This window comes from Xiphophorus maculatus, chromosome 16 (genome assembly GCF_002775205.1).
Source record: "Xiphophorus maculatus strain JP 163 A chromosome 16, X_maculatus-5.0-male, whole genome shotgun sequence".
Taxonomy (NCBI): domain Eukaryota; kingdom Metazoa; phylum Chordata; class Actinopteri; order Cyprinodontiformes; family Poeciliidae; genus Xiphophorus; species Xiphophorus maculatus.
The window spans coordinates 6,070,300-6,088,338 of record NC_036458.1 but is presented as its reverse complement, the minus strand read 5'-3'; the positions used below and the strand labels follow the sequence as shown (position 1 = coordinate 6,088,338).

General features: G+C 38.7%; 1 protein-coding gene across 5 annotated transcripts in view; it reads left to right on the top strand.

Moving 5' to 3' along the window:
• cacnb1 (calcium voltage-gated channel auxiliary subunit beta 1) overlaps positions 1 to 16,044 on the top strand; it is a 42,420-nt gene extending 26,376 nt beyond the window's left edge. For 2 of the 5 annotated variants that reach the window (XM_023348945.1, XM_023348949.1), the window contains 9 exons: positions 1,750 to 1,910; positions 5,320 to 5,400; positions 5,488 to 5,546; positions 6,177 to 6,286; positions 8,893 to 8,901; positions 11,127 to 11,278; positions 11,861 to 11,956; positions 12,332 to 12,517; positions 15,040 to 16,044. In XM_023348945.1, coding sequence (XP_023204713.1) covers positions 1,750 to 1,910; positions 5,320 to 5,400; positions 5,488 to 5,546; positions 6,177 to 6,286; positions 8,893 to 8,901; positions 11,127 to 11,278; positions 11,861 to 11,956; positions 12,332 to 12,517; positions 15,040 to 15,579 — 1,394 coding nt within the window. In that variant the 3' untranslated portion in view covers positions 15,580 to 16,044. Of the gene's footprint in view, positions 1 to 1,749; positions 1,911 to 2,252; positions 2,282 to 5,319; positions 5,401 to 5,487; positions 5,547 to 6,176; positions 6,287 to 8,892; positions 8,902 to 11,126; positions 11,279 to 11,860; positions 11,957 to 12,331; positions 12,518 to 15,039 lie in introns of all 5 variants that reach the window. The other 3 variants (XM_023348947.1, XM_023348946.1, XM_005796669.2) reach the window with 3 other exon arrangements.
• The last annotated feature ends 1,995 nt before the right edge of the window (positions 16,045 to 18,039 follow it).

Here is an 18,039-nt window from a genome sequence, read left to right as displayed (position 1 = left end):
CTGGCTGGATTTGCTAAAAATAGCAAATGCAGCTCCAATTCAAATAAACTTGACAAATGACCATATTCATTTGGATAAACTTAATTCAGTCACTTCTAACTAGTTGAAGCCATTTATCTTTTTTCAATGTATTTGACTACACTTAGCAGAATTGGAGTGAATTTAGACTGGTTGGCTTCCAGTATGAACAGAATTTAGGGAAGTATAATTTAAGGAATTGTTGACTTAAAACAAGCCCCTATGTCTTGCTGAGAAGTTACTTGTAAGTTAGTTTTGTCTGATTTCAAGTGTACCAAAATATTTGCACTAGAAACTAGACCAAAAATACTTGGTAAAATTTTGTGTTTTTGCAGTGATGCACTCTATTCACTGCAGATTAATTACATGCAACTTAAACACAACCCAAGGTAACACTCCAAGCAGGATTGGGTCTCAGGTATTTGAAACTAGAAGTGGCGTGGAATATTCATATTAAATGGAGTTACGTACAAACAAAAATGTAAAATGTTTGTTGCTTTTGGGAAATAATTTCAGTTGTATTTTGTATAATCATTGCAAACTGGAGAAAGGATGACTATTCAAATGCAAGCATACACCTAAACCCTCCTGAAATGATGAAATCACGTAAAGTGTGGCATTTTTGTAAGTTATCTATTCAGGTTCTAATCAGAGAGTTGTTGCATTCCATAATCTACCTTAAGCAAGTGGATTATTTCACATTTCCGGTTTCCTTTGTTTCCAGCATGTTATATAAATACGGTACACATTAACATTCAGTTCACGGAGCTTGCCAAATTCCAGGTTGACCCTCTAAAACAAGACCCCCACCACCATGACACCATCGCTTAGCTTGATTTCTTCTCTTCTGTAGTTTACTTTCTCTCAGTTCCTTTCACAGCTCCTCCTGTTTCCCACTTCTTTCACATCGACACTTCAAGTTTAGCTACTTTCACACTGAATTCACCTTCTCTGCTGTTCTCGCTATTACACCTGACATCTGCAGCGTGCCGTGTGGTGATCTGTTGTGTTCTTTTTTCTTTCTTTTTTTGTTAAAATCATTTTTTCTGTCACAGCTTATTTCATCTTCTGCCTCCCTCTTGATGCCTCTCATGCTTTTTTCCTCCTTTCACTTGCTGCGTTTCCATTACAAATGAGCGTTGATATTTGTCAACATTCTGCTAATGCAGACACAATTCTGCAGTTGTGGTGTTTCCATTAAATAAGAAATGGAATGAAAATCACATGTGAATAAAAATTATAGATTATGATAAATATGCATAATTCAGTCAAAAAAACAAAAACCCGCTGTATAAGTATGCGGCTAATTGTAGCCAGCGATTTTACAGAAAAGATTCAAATGACAACTTTTTTAAAAAAAGTGCGATGCTGTGAGACAAAAAAAAGACCATCATCCTCCTGCTACTTCTTGTCGTCTTCTTCGTAACACCTGGCTGTTGATCATGCGGAAAAAAAATTCATTTCAGTTTTGCAAACTACATCTATTTTGATACAGCTGGGAAAAATCCACATCGCAGCGCAGAAACGTTTTCATCAAAAAACATGTTTTGTTTTTTTTTCAAAATTGGCACGTTTCCATTAAGCAGATTTTTTTTCTGAATTTCAACTTGCTCAATCCTGTGGTTAACGGAAACGCAGCTAGTGTCTCTCTATTATTTTCTCCTTTTTCTTTGCTTTTCTTCATCCTGCTTTCTCCTCCTTCTCTGTCCGAACTGTCCACTCAAACAATAGCTCCCGTGGACACATCCACAGCAGCCTTTGATGTTGACCCTCTCGACCTTGATGCCGAGGAGCCCCATGAGTCCCAGGGTGACCCTCGCTCCCCCAAGGGCATCTCTGGCAGCATAACTTCCCCCCAGGCCAACGCCCACCGCCTGCCCTTCTTTAAGAAGGTAACACTAAGGAAGACTGGATAGGGACGTCTTGTTGCCTTCCTCCTCCAACATTCCTGAACTTGACCTCCGAGAGGAAACCGGAGTTAACCTCTCTACCTCCGCTCCTTGTTTTTCACTAACTGCTTGCACTTTAACCATCCCGGCTGCTACTCTGTCTCCCAAATCTGACCCTGTTTGGCCCTAAAAGGCTCCTTCTCGAATGCTGAGAATGTGTAAACTCTCTAATAATAAAACTTCTCCTCCTCTGTTGTTTCTCTAATCTGAACCTGTTATTAACTAAACGTGCTTTTGTGCTTTTTTTTTTGTCTGTTTTTGCTTGTGTGTGGAATGATGCTGTAGGTGGCCCAGCTAAACAGAAACAGAAGTCGGTGAGTGTTTGTTCTTGACACTAACGTCTAACTCGGGGGGGTGTCCAAAGTGCGGATTGGGGGCCATTTGTGGCCCTTCAGTTGAATTTGTGAGGCCCCCAACCGCAGTGTACTGTTGATAGAAATTTGACCCTTTTTGCTGATGCAGATCAATCAAGGTGAAATTATTACGTAATTGTCTTACAATGGAAAATGTAAAGTACAACACAAATTATAGTTAAGACTTTTACTAAAAAGCCGACTTTGCTCAAGAGGATCAGAACCACTGAAAAAAAAAGAGTTCAGACTATAAACTTTTCTGAGAGAAAAAGGCATAATTTCTTCTTCTTTTTTCAGTGACCCTAATCATCTTCCATAGAACCCAATTAAATTTTTGTTATTCAGTTTATTAAACTTGGATGAATATGGCATTGTGTTTTGATATAAACCCAAATCCTGTTCTTATTTTGAGAATAAATTTGTTCAATTGAGCCAAAATAATTTGAAAACTAGGCGCCTTTCTTTTAATACAGCAAATCTAATTTAAGTTATGGATCTATATCGAATAACAACCCTTTCCTACAAAAAAACAATTGAATGGATAAAATCGGACTACTTAATTTTTTGAACTGTCTTGGCCCTTGAGTACTTTTGACTCAAAAAGTTTGGACACCCCTGCTCTAACATCTAATCATGTCATTCTTTATCCTCTGCATGGAGCAGCCTTTAGTGGCTATTCAACTGTTTATTCGGTTTCTTTATAAAAAAAAGAAGAGGAAAATAATCCACGGAGAGGCTTTTAACTCATGTTGACGCCTCTGTCATTTCCCCTGAGTCAGTATCACGGGCATCAGCGTGCAGGTGCAGGGCCTCGTTAATCAGAGAGCAGCTGTAATGCATCCCGACATGCTTTCATTCCCATTTATGATACCTGATGTGAGTGACAGTCAGTCATGCTTCTCTGTGTAATTTCTGCCCATCAAAAGCTTTCATGAGGTTATTTCAGCTGTGAGAGCAATGGGCAGCATTTATGTTTGCTGTCCTCCAACCCTGGTAAAGATGTGGATGCAGGAATAACAGAGATGTTTTTCATTATTACGTCATGTGTGCTAAAATTAGAGACACCTCTGCTCTTTATACGTAGACTTTTAATGAGGCAATGATTGTTAAATTAAATGAAGGTTGATTTTGTTTTGTTTGACTAATCATTTCAAACCCTCTCCTGGTAAAAGTCTGTTTTCTCATTAGATTTTCTTGAATTTTTTTAATTTTCTCATAGGATTTGTTGCGTATTTTTTTATTTGCTTTGGAAATTATAGGAAAAGCATTGTCTCAAATGAAATCTAATTTGCCAAAATGCTTTAAAAATCCAGAGCTTGAAATATTTTATACGACAGAGTATAAAATATCCATAATAAGCAGAGCAATGAGAAGCTTTTATGCTGGAGTCGAATTGGTGTAGGCCTTCTTCCCAAATGTTATTTATTTTTTAATTCATGTGTGATGTAATCTATCAATCGAGCTAAAGCTCTAAATTGTGCGCTATCCCTGCTTTAGTCATGATCAACCAGTGGAGCTGATGTTTTCAGCTCTCCAGCTTTGCCCTCTTTATTGGCAAGAACCATTTTGGACATTTTTACACCATGTATTTTTGGCTGGTGAATAGAAATGAGGTGAAACGATCTTCCGTTGTTCAGGTTTATGTAATGTAATGTTTGAACAGGTCGCTCTAGTGCTTTCTGATGCCTGAAGTGTTGTAGCAGCACACAGAGGAGTGGGCACGCTTGGAATAAAAATCCACGAAGGGAAATAAATTTCATCCGGTTTCATCGTTATCAGAGAATACAGGATAGGTAGTCTGGTTTTACCAAAAATTAAAGGTATAAAACACTTGTGACTGCTTGTATAGTTAAGGTCAGATTCTGATCTCATTGAAATGTTGTGTGGATATAAACAGTAGATATACAGTAGATTTGTTTTAAAATGCAAAATTCACATTTTGCACGTTTCATACTTCCATTTGGGTCTCTACTGCTTCTAAAAATATTCCAAGCACTTAAAAAACACTCAGCTGTTTTTTCGCAATAAGTTAATGTCTTTTGGAGTCTTGAAAATGAGCCACTTCAAGAAGCCTCCTGATTGTTACCTAGAAACCTGAGCCGAGCCCAGCTTGTCTCCTAGCAACCCAAGCAGAACGCCAGGACGCTTGCTGAGTTAGTTTTACCGCTGTATGCGCTGCTGGAGAAAACAATTGTTTTGTTGTTGATTTAACATCCAGGAACCATCTGCTGCATTATTTTTGGTTGTGCAGGAGGCTCCACTTCTACTTTTCAAATCTGTACAGTTGCATAATTCTGCATCTGTTTGCAGCCATTTTCATGTAAGTGTAAATGTTGAGTTGGGGGGCCTAAAACAGCGTAAAATAGGCATTATCTAAGAATTATTTTGTGTTAAAAATGTAATACACATGTTTTGTATAGCCCATAGACCAACCATAACTTAATTTATGCAAGAAAGAATAATAAGTGAGTAAGAAAAAAGGCTTATTTTTGTTGTTTAATAGTAATTAAATAACTTTCTTTTCCAGAGATAAATAAAACATAAGGTTAGACATCAATATGTGAACACTTCTTAATGGAGAGCTGAATATTTAATGGGGTGCCCTAATTTTTTCACATGACTGTAGTAGCAATTAGTAATGTAATATGACTGCTGCAACTGTTCCCATCTATAACAAAAGGAGGGAAGTGTGAAGTTTGACGTCTGTGTTTGGAGCCACGGTTCGGTCACGAGAGCTCTCCTGACACGCTGGCGTCTGGTTTAATTATGAACGCATTAATTATGGAGACAAGGAAATATAGGACAGTGCTCTGAGTTCAAAAATCAATCCCTCCCTCTGAACACCCAGACACTTAATAAAACAAATGGACTCCATCGTCTGAGACTCGCCATCCATCACTGCGACCTCTCTCATAAGGGGGGGACGGATTTATGTGTGAGCGTGAGTCTGTGTTAGCTTTGGTTCTGTCCAATTCTGATGTTCTCTTTCCCTGGGTAAGATGGAGCATGTTCCTCCATACGACGTGGTTCCCTCCATGAGACCCATCATCCTCGTTGGACCCTCACTAAAAGGCTATGAGGTAAGGAAGGAAACGAAGCAATGGCTGCTAATTTAAGCCTAAATTCAGTTCTTTTCTATGTTCTTCATGTCTGATTTTGCTTCCTAGGTGACAGATATGATGCAGAAAGCACTCTTTGACTTTCTGAAACACAAGTTTGAGGGCAGGTAAGACATGCAAAACCCATTATTAACAATGAGAAGCCTCCCTCTTATTTAGGGCTGAAATTATTAATCAGATTAATAGTGATGATTGAATCATTAAAATAATTGTCAACTAATTTAGTAATCGATTAAACATTAACTGAATTCACAAAGAAGCCAACATATTCAGAGCAGTAACTTAGTCTGCAGAATAATCTGCAGAATGTGCCAATTTTTCATCTGATTAATCAGATTAATCGGATTAATTGTGATGAAGCAATTATTTAAATAATCATCAACTCATTTAATAATTGATTAATCATTAACCGGACTCAAAAAGAGGCCAACATATTCATGTGCCAATTTTCATCTGATTAATTGATTAAACAAACTAATCGGATTAATTGTCAACTAATTTACAAATTGGTTAATCATTTACTGAAGCATATAGACTCAAAAAAAGGCTATTTGTTGGGGGGAATAACATATTCAGAATGTAATTAAACCAAAACTGTACATATATATAATATATATATAATCAGCAGATTGTGCCAATTTTTTAACCAGATTAAGCAATTAATCATGAGAATAATTGATAGATTAATCGAATGCTGGCCCTACTCAGATATTGGGATGTATTGTTGTTTTTTTTAGGATATCTATTACACGCGTGACAGCAGACATCTCTCTGGCCAAACGCTCAGTCCTCAACAACCCCAGTAAACACACCATCATCGAGCGCTCCAGTACCCGCTCCAGTTTGGGTAAGACTGCCTTTTTTATATCCGAAGAGGAAAAAAGCTATTAGGAAAATGTAGCATTTTTCTCTCAAGGTGAAATGATGCAACATAAAGTAAATATTAGAATATGTCTATCCATTGTGTTTTGTTGCCCAGCATCTTTCACTATCTGTGTTTACATCTGTGTTTTTATTTATATAGACATTTTTTTTAAAGAAAGGATAACGACTCTATCTTTGATTAGAAATTAAACCCAAATTACCTTTAAGTAAAAACGTATTGGTGCATTTTATTTTTTTTTTACTTTTCAGACAACACAGATGGTGGGCTTGTTAAAATTTAAAATATCAACAGATTTAATTTGTTATTTCTGTCCACAAATCATTTAAAATCATCCAGTTTTACTTTGATGAGATCTGAACAACAGCTTATTAGTTGAAAGCTGTAAACATTGAAACAATTGTTCAGGATTTCTGAAGTGTGGGTTCTCTTAACCCGATTCGGGCTACCAGATCGCCGGCGATCTGAGATGCATACATATTTTTCAAATGCCGGTAGAATTCGAACCACGTAAGGTAGAGCAATTTTTTTTTTTGCATATTAAACTGTAAGAATTGCGCTTCCTTTTCCGACCCTAAACATCCCCCCCGAGTTGCTGTGCGCGCGCAGACGAGTTCACAGATTTATAGTAAAAAGGATGGGTCCACAAACATGATGTGGCATCCATCCCTCTATTTGTAGATCAGCTCGGGTCTGGCCAATCACTTCCTGTGTTGTTCTGACGTTGACAGAATGAAATACTACGAGATTTCATGAAATGTCACATGACTTCAGGTGAGATTTCATGAAAGTCATTTCCGTTTCCTGCACGTGCTATTTGGCTCTGCTCTTGCAAATGTCTGTCATGTGGACAGACATTTTCTCATGTGAATACACAAAGACTGACACACTTTCATTTAAATGTTTGTATTTTATTGTTGATGTACAATGTGCAATGTATCTTCTGCACTTCTTTTTTCTGATTGCACTGATAAAAGCATTTTTTTTATTTTCCCTCGTTTTATTGTTTTTAGAAAATTGGCTGTAACTTTGAAACGAAGCTTTGAAAAAACTCCAAATAAATTGTGTTTGGTTTAGAAGGCTTGTGTGCAACTTTTTTGTATTGGGAACTTTGGTAAATAAAGTTAGGAAACTCTTCATATTTACAAAAATATGTCAAAAAAATTATAAACGGATGGAGTTCTTGTTATTGTTTTGCAAATTTTCTATTTTTAATCAGTTATTATTGATAAATGGCATACAAACTTGGAAAGGAGGACTTATAAGGATTTTATAGATGTAAAGAACATTGGAGTGCTCCTAATAATGACTCTGCAGCATCCAAAAATGTAAAAAGATGCTCATGCGGACTTTTATAATGGTAGTCCTAGAAGGGTTAAATAAGTATAAGGAGTCAATATCTTACATGCTTTAGTAAGATTTTATCATATAATCGTCATTTATTAATGCAGAAAAGGTGGTAAGCTCAACATCTTTCATATATGTCACAGATTGTTTTATTTCAACCAAAATGTAAAACAAATTCTGTTTTTTTAATGTTGGTTAGTGAGAGAGATCAACATTTGCTAAAAAATTTATTTAGATCCATTCAGCTATGATCCTCATTTGTATCCACATGTAGACATGATTGGAGTTGCTGCCGTGTGATTGGCTGAATCTTAATTTGTGTTAACGAGCAATTCAATAAAATCTGAGGTATTTAATAAAGTGGCCAGTTATCGTAGTTAATCAAAATAATCTAAAACCTAAGTTATAATGATGATGGCTATAATTATGTAGTAATCAGAAAATAGCAACAGCTTAGTTTGTAGTAGTCATTTATGAAAACACTATTTTATGAATTCTATTCTATTCTATTCTATTATTGTTAATATTTTTGCACAAGAAATACAGGAAAAGAGGAGTGTATTATCAGGGATGCATAAATGGAGATAATTGTTAAATGTGTACATTTTCAAAGCTTTAATTTGATCTTTTACACCCAGTTTTGGTTGCATTTATTTTTTTTTTTCAAACAAATTTGATTAAGATCTATTGTGTGTAACTTAAATACAGGACTAGTAAAAGCTTGATTAGTGCATCCGTTGTCACAATTTAACTATTTTGAATCAAATTTTTTACACAAAAAAGAATATAATAAATAGAATTAACACTTTAGGAATACCGTGGGACAAGAGAGGCTTAAAAAATACACATTTCTTGAGATGCGTAGGGTAAGAAAGTAGTGGGAAATGCTCTTTGATACTTCTGTAAAGATTTTCACCACCCAACAACAAGGTGAGCGAAAAAAGCTAGATTTTTTTCAGGGAATGTTTTCCTTCCTGTTTGAGGTGACACAGACCAGAACATCCTGTTTGTAGATGCAGTTAGACGGTAGAAATGAGCAGAGCATGGACTTCAAGCATCACTGTTTGTCATCTAAAGACCTAGAAGCTTTTATTCCAGCTCTGACTGAGTCTGATCCAGCATCCTCTCTCTTTTCATCCTGTCTTTTCTGCCCTTCGCCCATCCTCCTCTCCCACCGCCCATCATCCTCCTCCTCCTCCTCCTCCTCTGTCTTTTTGACTCAGACGTACTGGGTATGTATGCTCCCCTCGCAACAAAACAATGAAGCCCCTCTCCCTCTGCCTTTTTTTTTCTCCTAACTATATTCATAATATGCTTATATTCATCTTCGCCTGTCTGCCTGTCTGCTTGCCTGTCAGTTTCTCTGTTCCTCATACTTTTTTGTGACAGCCTGTAGTCAGGGAAAGAATACAAAACCCAAGCAGGAAGAGACCAGCAGAAGCAGAGGGAAGCTATAAAAAGGCGCATCTAACCTTAAGTTTTGACCCGTAATTCTACAACTATTTTATATGTCTGCAATCACACCTCTGGATCTTCCTTTATTAACTCATGGTAGAGGAGTAGGTTTATCTCAGCAGTCAAATGTATGAAATCACAGTCTTTGTTGCAGTTAATGAAAGCTTTGCTTGCTCTTTCTTTATACGAGCTAAAGTTCAGACTTCTTATCAACATGCAGAGACCCTGTTTGGCCTCCAGCTGTAGTTTTCCATCGCTCAGCCACTGTAATGTGTGCGCGCGGCGTTGCTTTGCCTCTTTGTTATCTCCCTCTGCCACTAGGTTTGCAGCACCCTGACTTTCAACCAAGCAGGCGAGGAGTTTATTCAGGTTTTTGGTTTTTAATCTCTCCCCTTCAACAGGCCATTTAAGAAGCAGTGCTAAGTTCTGTAAGGGTGTTTTCACACCCGATAGTCCAATAGACTCAGTTTGTTTGGGGGCCAAAATTACCACATTTGTTACATTTCTAGAAGGTGCGTTTAGCTTTCTCACTGCACTGTGTCAAAAGAACCAAACCATTTGAAAACACTATTTCCCCTCTCATCTGCGGTGGCGCTGCACCAAAAACTACTCAAGAAAACGACACAAAAACTTCTGAAAAAGACACTAAGTGTCAAACTCAAGGCCCAGGGGCCAAATCTGGCCTGCTGTGGCGTTTTATGTGGTCCGATAGACTCCAAATTATATCACTAAGTCCTTCCAATCTTTCACAAATCCACAAAATTCACACAAAATCATCAGATCCCCACAATCTTTCTGATTTTACTTCAAATTCTTCTCAAAATTGGTCAAAAATATTGAGTTTAAATGTCTGCTGTCTCAGCGTTAATTGATATCAAGTTAATGTCAAGTTATAGTCTGTGATTGACACGGTGAGTAATGAAACGTCACATTTTACATCATACATTAGCACAAATATTGTAAAAATTCCTTGCAAATATTTCTGACCACGATTTTGATTACAAATAAAACATAAATATTAATATTTTAACAGTTTTATTAATACATTCTGGAACAACTGTCTCTTTAATTCATATTTTTGATATGGCACAGAATGAAAATGAGTTTGACACCTCTGCACTAAATGCAAACAAAAATGGAGGAGCATCAGATTTTAGCAATTGTAGGATTTATTTTCTGTTTCTGGCAAAAGACATCAAGCCATTTCTCCTGCTAGTGCCAGACTAACGCATTTGTTTTGGTTGTATTTACCCAGAATGCCCTGCAGTGTAGTTCACTTCCTGCTTTTGGAACGGTTTCTGGGCCGCTTGGTATTCACATATGCATTTGAACCGCAACAAACCTAGATTTAGGTTTTTAGGTGGATCAAAGTTTGCTTTTTTTTTGGTACGCATCAGAGTTCAGATTTAGTAGGCAAACAAACTAGACTTCAATTAAAGCAAACTAAATGCACTCTGAGGAACAATAAAAGCATCGTGCACAAGCTTTCCACAGACTTGAATGGTCCACATGGCAGAATACGTCCTAACAAAATGATGTTTCATGCTTTTATTTTTCTCTTCATGTTTCTGTTTTAGTGACAAATTGTGGCCTTATTGCAAGCTCCTCAAAGCACCACAGGCACCTCATTTCTAAGCGCCTCCTTCTATGGCAGCCTTGAATTAATAATGATCAAAACAACTTACAAAAACTCAAAATATCTGAAGGTGCAAATGAATGAGGATGCTGCAGCACTCCATTTAGCTTGGCATAAATGGAACTTTAACTGTGGTCCAAACCAATTTACATGCCTGGAAGCTTGTTTTTTTTTTGTTTTGTTTTGTTTTTCACAAATAATTCAACATGCATGAGTAGTTACTAACATTGCAGTTATGTACTTGTGCACAAGTTATAGAAACTCTGTGTTGTTAAAGAGAGATGCTGTTCTTCAAAGAAGTCTTATTTATGATTTTTTGTTTTGTTTTGTTTTTTTGTTGGTTTTTTTTGCTTCCTGGGCTTTCAGCTGAAGTGCAGAGTGAGATTGAACGTATCTTTGAGTTGGCCCGAACCCTCCAGCTTGTTGCGTTGGATGCAGACACCATCAACCATCCCTCTCAGCTGGCCAAGACCTCCCTGGCTCCCATTATTGTTTACATCAAAATAGCCTCACCAAAGGTAAGAGCAGATGTTATTTACAATATTTCATGTTAAGTTTTCATTAGAGCGATCATGCGGAGTGCTTATGATCAACAAGTGTCTTACTTGCAGTAGTGTCATTATCTAGCAACCCCAGTCAAGCTCACTCAAGTTACCTAGCAACCCAACTGAAGCTCTAGCACATTTAATGAGCTGGTTTACTGCTTTTTGCGTTTTACAATGGCTGCTAGAAAAGACAAGTGTTTTGTTGTTAACTTACCTTTTAGAAACCACTGCTGCATTCTTGTTGGTTGTGCAGGTGGCTCCAGTTCTGCTTTTCAAAGGAGCTCAACATAATCTGGCCTGACCAGACTAAAATCTCATTATCTAAGATGTAATGGACATGTTTTGTTTAGGCTGTGTGCCTTCCCTAACCTTTTCCAAGAAGCACAATAAGTCACCTTCAAGACCATTATTACATTTGGATGAAATAGAGACATCTGGCTGCACATTTGACTTTCCTGTTAGCTTGGCTACGTTATTAGAATTTTGATGCATGATACCTAAGTTGAGCAAGTGGCAATTGTTTTGTCATTCAACTGTGTTATCAATTCCCTGCAGGTTCTCCAGAGACTCATTAAATCCAGAGGGAAATCCCAGGCCAAACATCTGAATGTGCAGATGGTGGCAGCTGACAAGCTAGCTCAATGTCCACCTGTGAGTTTTTTTTGTTCCTCCTACTTTCTCATTTTGCTGTCACATATATATTAGTTTAGTACATCTCTATCTGAATATATTTTTTCCAACATAATGACAATTTTAACAAATATGTAAAAAGCTTTTTTTTTAAAAAAAAGAAGTAACATTTACATACTGCAGCTTTAAAGAAACATACTATCACCCTTTTCTAAAGTTAGCAACAGCACTAAAGCGTTAAAAACAAAGATTATATCTGCCCAGCACTGGTAACTAGTATTATGAGTGCTACCTGTGTGTATAATTCGACCCTCTGCAGCCTGCAGTGCATCTAAACTGTGTAAATTTGTGACGGTTGCTGTAGATCTTTACTCTTTAAAATTAACAACTTCATAGGAGCTGTTTGACATCATCCTGGATGAGAACCAGCTGGAGGACGCATGCGAACACCTTGCAGACTACCTGGAGGCCTACTGGAAGGCGACACACCCGCCGAGCAGCAACCCTCCCAACCCTCTCCTGAACCGCACCATGGCCACGGCGGCCCTAGCTGCCTCCCCTGAGCCTGTCTCCAACCTGCAGGTACAGGTCCTCACCTCTCTGCGCAGAAATATGGATCTGTGGCCTGGCATGGACGGTGCAGTGGCCGGCGAGGGGAAAGAGGAGGAGCATGCTGTTTGAAGTCCAGCAGCAAGGAGCGGGCTGTGGAGGGGCGCACTCCAGTGACTTGACCCAAATCCCGCCTGAGCTCTGTAAACGTGAAGGAAGAGTGCCATGAAGCCCTGTTCATTCTGTACATAAAACACAGGACAGCAGCAAAGTACGAATGTTGGCGTATGGAGCAAATTTCTCACATATAAACAGCTAGTTTAAAAAGGCAGTATTATGTATTTTCCAGGAATATAACATCATTTTATGGCACAACTAAGTAACTATGTTGCTGTTTGTTGTTTTAAAATAATATATATATCAAACATGACTTGAACAAAATTGGACTTTGCAATTTAATGCCTTGAAATTGGGCTTCTGTCTCTTTAAAAACTCCTACTCTTTCTGAAACTCCGCCTTCAGGAAGTCATCACAACATTGCTCTTCTATTAACCCCATAACAAAGTTTGTATCTCAATGTACTTCATTTCATTGAGAAGTAGCTCGAATAATGAGCGCAGCAGATGTGCAGTTCCACCAGGTGTTTGCTAATTCCTGCTGGCTAGTCTGAAGGATTTGAGTGGAGCTGTTAGAAGGGCTGTTCTGTGAAATGGAAGCTTGGAAACTCGAAGACGGAGCTGCCTTGCAGGCGGAGCTAGATCCACCCAGGCATTTTGCACAACTGAATGGTTGCCATAGAGTCTAAAGGATTTCTCAAACATGCATAAACGAATCAAAGCAACACTTTGATGAGGGAATGACATTATAACATGATGTCGAGCTGAAAAACGTTGATTTTACATAATACTGCCCCTCTAAGAACACCTAGAAGTAAAATGCTGTCTCCTCAAAACTGTGAAAGAGACCGGTCCAATCCCTCTGCCCTCGAAGCCCCTTCCATTGTAAAATAATATTTGCTGCCCCAGCCTTGCCCCACCCCCCAGCCCCCTGTTAGCTCCATGGCTTCGTTTCTCCTGCTCTGTGAGGAGAATCCACTTTACTGTCCTCCTCCTCTGTGTTGCCATGGTACCGGTCCTGAAAACAGCAAGTCATATCCGCCTCTTCAAATAGAAAGGGCTCGGTTTGGTGGAGGCCGTCTCTAACGCTCTGGCCAGTCCAATTGATCTGTAATTTGTGTAATCGGTTTTCTTGTTTCCTTTCAATCACTGCTGGTTACTCATTAACCGTAATAACCTGCAGCCTGAGTAGGAGCCTGGCTACTGCATGATAATGTAACACCTTGCAGATCTCCCTTATAGAACAAAAGAAAACTATACTTACAAGAAAGAAAAGGTCAGAAAAACTACAAGTAGATATTTTTATTTACATAACTCAGATTGAACATAAAGATGATGCAGAGTTGGCCTGGATAAGATCAGGAAGGTGTTAGTGGGTATTTTGCTACGACATCAATCAGCCAGCAGGTGGCACTGATGCATTGGTATATTCTGTTCTCGTTGAAAAAGGTAAGTTTCATTAATTTAATCGACAAAATTAACATGTGCAACTGAGTAAATGTAACACATGTTTGCACTTCAAACTGACAGTGCCTTGCAAAAGTATTCAAACCGTTTCGATTTGTATTTGTCACTTTGCCACAAAGCTCAATGTTGAGGTAAAGTAAAGCAAGAGTTGAAACCTTTTATGCATATAAAAATCTGAAAAGTGTGGTAGAGGGTGTATTCAGCAACCTGGCATCATTATGTAATGAAAACGGGAAGAGAAATATGATATTCCTTCCATTTTAAAAAGATGGGCTACTTTATGTTGGTCTGCCACTTTAAATTCCAATTTAATACATCGAAGCTTTGGTTGTAAAGTGACAAAATGTTAATAAAAACATCAACTATCCTGTTATGTTTCCATAAACTGGATAGTACAGATCTACTGGCTATATTAGACATGTTCATTATATTTTTGCACATTCTTTTTTAGATTTTTAAGATTTTAATCTGCTCAGTTTTGTCTATTTTGAGATTCTTTCAGATTAAGCTGTTTTAGGGCCTCTTGTCATTTTAAATCCAAATGAACTGCTGCAAACAAATGCTTAAGTATCAACCTTACGTCTTTGAAAAGGAGAAGTAGAGCCTCCTGCACAACCAACAGGAATGTAGCAAGTGGTTTCTGGAAGGCAAGACAACAGCAAAACACTTCTTTTTTCCAAACAGCAAGAAACATGAACTTAGTGCCAAAAGATGTGTGAGTGTGTTTTTTAGCTCTTGGGCTGTTTAAGAAGCAGTTGAGACCCAAATGGAAGTTCAAAATGTCAATTTTGCTTAATGGGCTCCCTTTACATATTTTTGCAAGGTCATTGTAAAATGTGTGAGGACACTAAACAAAGGATTTTGTTTGTATGCTGATGTTGCTAACCCTGCTGGTTCTCTACTCACAGTTTGGTTTGCTGTTTGTGCATCTGCATGTCCTTTTTTGGTTTGCATGGGTGTGACTGGCTGCAGGGTCCGTACCTGGTTCACGGTGAGCAGAAGCGCGAAGGGGGTCTCACAGAGTGCGGTGGGAGCAGCACCTTGCATAACTACGAGACAGACTTGGGTTCGAAGCCTCAGCAGCAGCACCAGCAGCAGGCTTACCTGCGCTCATCCCGCGGCCAGCTACGAGGGGTCAGCGGGAGAGGCCTTTCCCGGCAAGACACCTTCGACTCGGAGACCCAGGGCAGCCGAGACTCAGCCTACACTGAGGCCGGTGACTCCTGCATGGACATTGAGACTGATCCTTACGAAGAGCCCGACCCGTACCGAGGTGGTGGAGGCAGCCGCCTTCACCTGGCACAGCATCACGGTCGACAGGCCTCCTGGGAAGATGAAGGAGCCGAGCCGGATCAGGAAAACCTCAACCACCCTTCGATGCCGAGCCAGACGCAGCCTCATGGACGGGCCAAGCTGAGGGAGCGTTACTGCCAGGACCCTGTGGACACAGGGTCCAACATGAGCCGCAACAAGAACCAGGACGACTGGGGGAAGGATGTTTACATCCGCTGAGTGTTTGCTAGGAAGATGCAGACTGAGGACTGAGGGAGAGGGGAGGATTCTGGTGGTAAAGGAACTGAAGTGTGGGTTTGGGGCCACACCAGTCAGGCTTACAAAAATGTGTTTACATCCCAGTAAAATGTAAAGATATACGTCACCTGCCAGATGCCATTCTCATCGATTTCTTCTTGCAAATCCACTGATTTCTGTTCAGAAGAAAAAGTATAGATCTGTTTTGTTTTTCTTTTGTCAATACTGCATGAATATCATGGGTTTCTATGCTGACAGCACAAGTGATCTGTCTGACCCGATCTCTCCTTCAGTTGTAGAGTGTGAAGGCTGGTAGGACTGTGGTCTGTCATGTCTGTCCTCTGCAGTCTTAAACAGGGTCTAACGTCACTAGCCACGTTTCCATTACAAATGTGCGCAAATCTTCTATTCTGCTAATATCAAAAAAAAAAAAAAACAATTTCGCAATTGAGGCATTTCTGTAAAATAAAAAATGAAATTAAAATCACATGTGAATAAGCTCATTCAAGCGATAAGTCATAAAAAAACGTGACAGAGGAGAGGTTGGAGTCTTATTTAGGCGCAAAAGAGATTCAGCACGTTTGAATGACACACCATTATCTATGAAGTGTGCCGATGCACACTGTCGAAAAAGAAAACAAAACAAACCGTCGCCTCCTACCACTTCATGTCGTCTTCTTCGACGTTTCCTCCAGTAGTAACATCCGGCTGTAGATCACGTGACTCGTGGGACGCGAAAGACATGCTTCGATAGCGCCAAAACGTTTTATCGGAAAACATTAGTTTTTTTCGAAATTGGCGTGTTTATTTTCGTAATTTCATTTTGCGCAATTTTGTGTTTAATGGAAACGCAGCTAATGTTCCCATATGTATATTGTCAGGGTTTCTCTACATTTTTCGGAGTCACAGCTTTTCTCTTCCGGGACTTTCTCCCGTACTGGGGATCCAGAAGTCTTGAGTCTTTCACCGCCGCCTCTCTCTTATCACTCAGACCTTAAAAAGCTGATAGAGGAGTTGCCATATTTTAATCAAATTTAAATCGTCGCTACACTCATGACAGCTAGATCACAACAAAGATGTTTACTTCTTCTTCTTCTTCCCTGAGCTGGTTCAGCTTTCAGTATTCACCTGCGGCGCAACAACACTTACAGTTGTGAGAATGAAGTGTCCTGCCTTAGTCGCTCTCACCCCTAAACACCTTTATTTCAAGAAACCTACAATCACAAGTGCCGGAATGTCTTGCCAAGCCATGTCCACCAGCGGGTGGGATGTCTTAACTCTTGTTACACTCGTTTTCATACCGTGTCTTTGTCTGTGTGTGTCTCCTGGCTAATCTGCAGCGTAGCCCAATTATCTTGTTTAATTCGCACCAGCCTCACCGACTGCATTTCAGGGCTATTGCTCACATAAAAAGTGTTTTTGTGTGTGAGGTTAATCACTCCCAGCTTCCACTTAAATTGCAACCTTGTCTGATATTACACCCCACTCCCTTCTTACTCCTAATTTCTGTCTGAATTAGTGTTTTTTTTTTCTCTCTCCCTGTGAACATTTTGCTGTTCTTTTTAATCTTCAGCTTCTGTGACATAGTAGGAGGAGTATCATGATGTGGGGAGGGTGGGGGATAGGATCAAGTTTGGTCTTTACTGAGTTATCTATAATTGAGAATCCATGAATGTCTTAGGTGGGCTGCTTTAGCCCCCCTCTGTCTTCGGTTGAATAAATAAATATTAATGATCAGTAAATAATGTTATTGTTGCGTTATCGCAATTGTTAAAATAATAAGACGACATGTATCATTGGTGCCTAATTGTAGCTACATTTTGCTTTTTCTGCCTTTCATTTTTAATCTGTGGATAAATTCGTATTTTAATTAAAAATTTAATTTAAAAATGCCACAGTGTCTCTTAGTCCACTGTTTTTAAAATTGGGGGCCGCAAGGGGGCGCTAACAGGGCGTCAGAAAGTTACATGGAAGATGAGAAAGAAAAGGAATGCAATAAATTTTTTAATAAATGGAATCTGCTTTTCAATCATTTTTAAAATACAATTTAAAATAACTTGATAGAAGATTTAAAAAATTGCCTTTATTGATCTAAAGTGGGAATATTTAGGAAAGCTTTGTTATGCTCATCTTTCTTCACATTTAGCTGCAAAACACCTAAACTGTGGAGATTAAATAAAAAATTACCTAGCAAGATCAGATTTAAAAAGTCATAATACATTACTTGATAAATATGTTCCACACAGAACTCATTGCCAACTAAAATCAGAAGGTATGGGGCAGTATTTATGCTAAATAAATGTAATAGTGAATAAAATGAGAAAAAAAGTAAACTCAGTGTTTCTTTACATATTTTGTAGTATTGTCTCTGTGTTAGTTTAAGACTAAAGCTGGAAAGGAAAACAAACTGATCACGTCTCATACTTGTCATGGAGCTTTGCT